Raw genomic sequence first — 1,727 nt, forward strand, 5'->3', positions numbered from 1 at the left:
TTATTCATCGACCAAGAATATGGGCTCCTTCTGAGGTACTGTTTCACCGGCCTTCTGGCCATGGATTCCCTGTCATACCTCATATTCCTTCCAGTATAATGCAGATCTTCCTCACTGTAATAGCGGTCTTTTCCATGACAAGTTTCTGATTTCTTCTCTTTAACCTCAAACATCATTTTCCGACGCACCCAACACTTCTTTACAGTAATTCTCGGCCTAATGGACATGTCCCTGTTTCCACTCCTCCTCCTCTCATTGATCAAGAAGCGCAAGTCAGTACTGCTCATATTCACATTGGCTATCGGGGGAAAAGGATCTTCATCCACGATCATTGCCTCTTTTTTCTCGGGGAATTTCAAGATCCCCTTGTTGATTCTTTCCTGCAAGACATTCTTGAAAGCCCAACAAGCATTAGTATTATGATCGAAGGAATTATGGTACTTACAGTAATCTCTCCCTTTCAATAATCTCTCCCTTTCAATTCCTCCCTAGTGGGCAGCTTATGGTCTGGGGGGAATGTTATAAACTTTTCCTACACTAAATGATCAAAGATTTCCTCCGTCCTTGATGCATCGAACGTATAGGGAGTTTGCGCTGGAGGCATGTTTTTCTTGGAAAATTCTTCATTCTTGCGCTTCAACAATGGGACAGTGCGTGATCCAGAATTTGCTACTTCTGCCAACGCAATTTCCTCCACTTCCTGGAAATAAGAGCGCACTGTAGACTTTCTTTTATGACTCTCCTCTTGTAACAATTCCTCATACTCTGACACTTTGGCAGCAAGTTCATAAAAATCAAGGAATTCCATCCCTTGGAACTTCTTTCTAAGTTCAAAATCAAGTCCTCGCTGTGCCATCTTCACGTACTCTGATTCAGGGAGGAAAACTCGGCATCTGCTTCTCACCTTCTTGAATTCGCAAATAAAATCATTAGCAGATTCCCCCGGTTTTTGGACCACCCTTGACAACTCCGCTATACTGATCTCCGGCATTGTTCTGAAGAATTGTGTATGGAACTGACGTTCCATATCATGCCAAGTCATTATAGAGTCCCGAGGCAGCGTTGCATACCATGTGAAAGCAGTGCTGGTCAAGGAATTGGGGAACAAACGTAACTTGTAATTACAAAAGTTCTCCAAATTTGCCAATTCCCCGCACTGAATTGTAAACCTCGCCACATGTTCTACGCTGGACAGACCGTCTTCCCCGGAGTATAACGTGAAGTCTGGAATGCGGTATCCTCTTGGATAAGGGTTGTCACGATCCACAACATCAGGATACGGTTTATGGAATTCTGGTCGGTTAATTGGCCTCACTCCTGGGCCATACAACTCTTGAATAACATCACGTACCATCTCAAAATCCACAACTGGAGTTTGTCGTAACTGGTAAGGAGGATAGATTGCCCCCCGAGCGTTATTCCCTGAACCTGGCGCTGGAAATCCACGCATTCCCCCATCACCATACATCCCTAGATGTGAGTTAGGAGACGTCACGGAGAACACATTACCAGCCATTTGTTGGCCATTGTTGCAGTTTTGGAACTTTAATCCCAATTCTTCATCCCTCTTGTGCGGAGGAGTGTATCTCCCTCCCTGGCAGATTCTGGAATTCGTGTTTCCCCCAAGCGGCGATTTTCACCTGCTTGAGAAATTCCTGATCCCTGGCCTTGATCTTTTAGCAATTTAACGTCAGTTTCTTGGAGTTCAGCATTTTCCGGTGTAACAG

General features: G+C 44.6%; 1 protein-coding gene across 1 annotated transcript; it reads right to left on the reverse strand.

Annotated features, from left to right (window-relative positions):
- Nucleotides 1–532: 532 nt before the first annotated feature.
- On the reverse strand, nt 533–1,516 carry LOC140806489 (uncharacterized). Its single transcript, XM_073163067.1, has one exon. It carries the CDS (start codon nt 1,514–1,516, stop codon nt 533–535), a length of 984 nt encoding a protein of 327 aa, XP_073019168.1.
- Between the last annotated feature and the right edge of the window lie 211 nt (nt 1,517–1,727).

This window comes from Primulina eburnea, chromosome 1, assembly GCF_022965805.1.
Source record: "Primulina eburnea isolate SZY01 chromosome 1, ASM2296580v1, whole genome shotgun sequence".
Classification (NCBI taxonomy): Eukaryota; Viridiplantae; Streptophyta; class Magnoliopsida; order Lamiales; family Gesneriaceae; genus Primulina; species Primulina eburnea.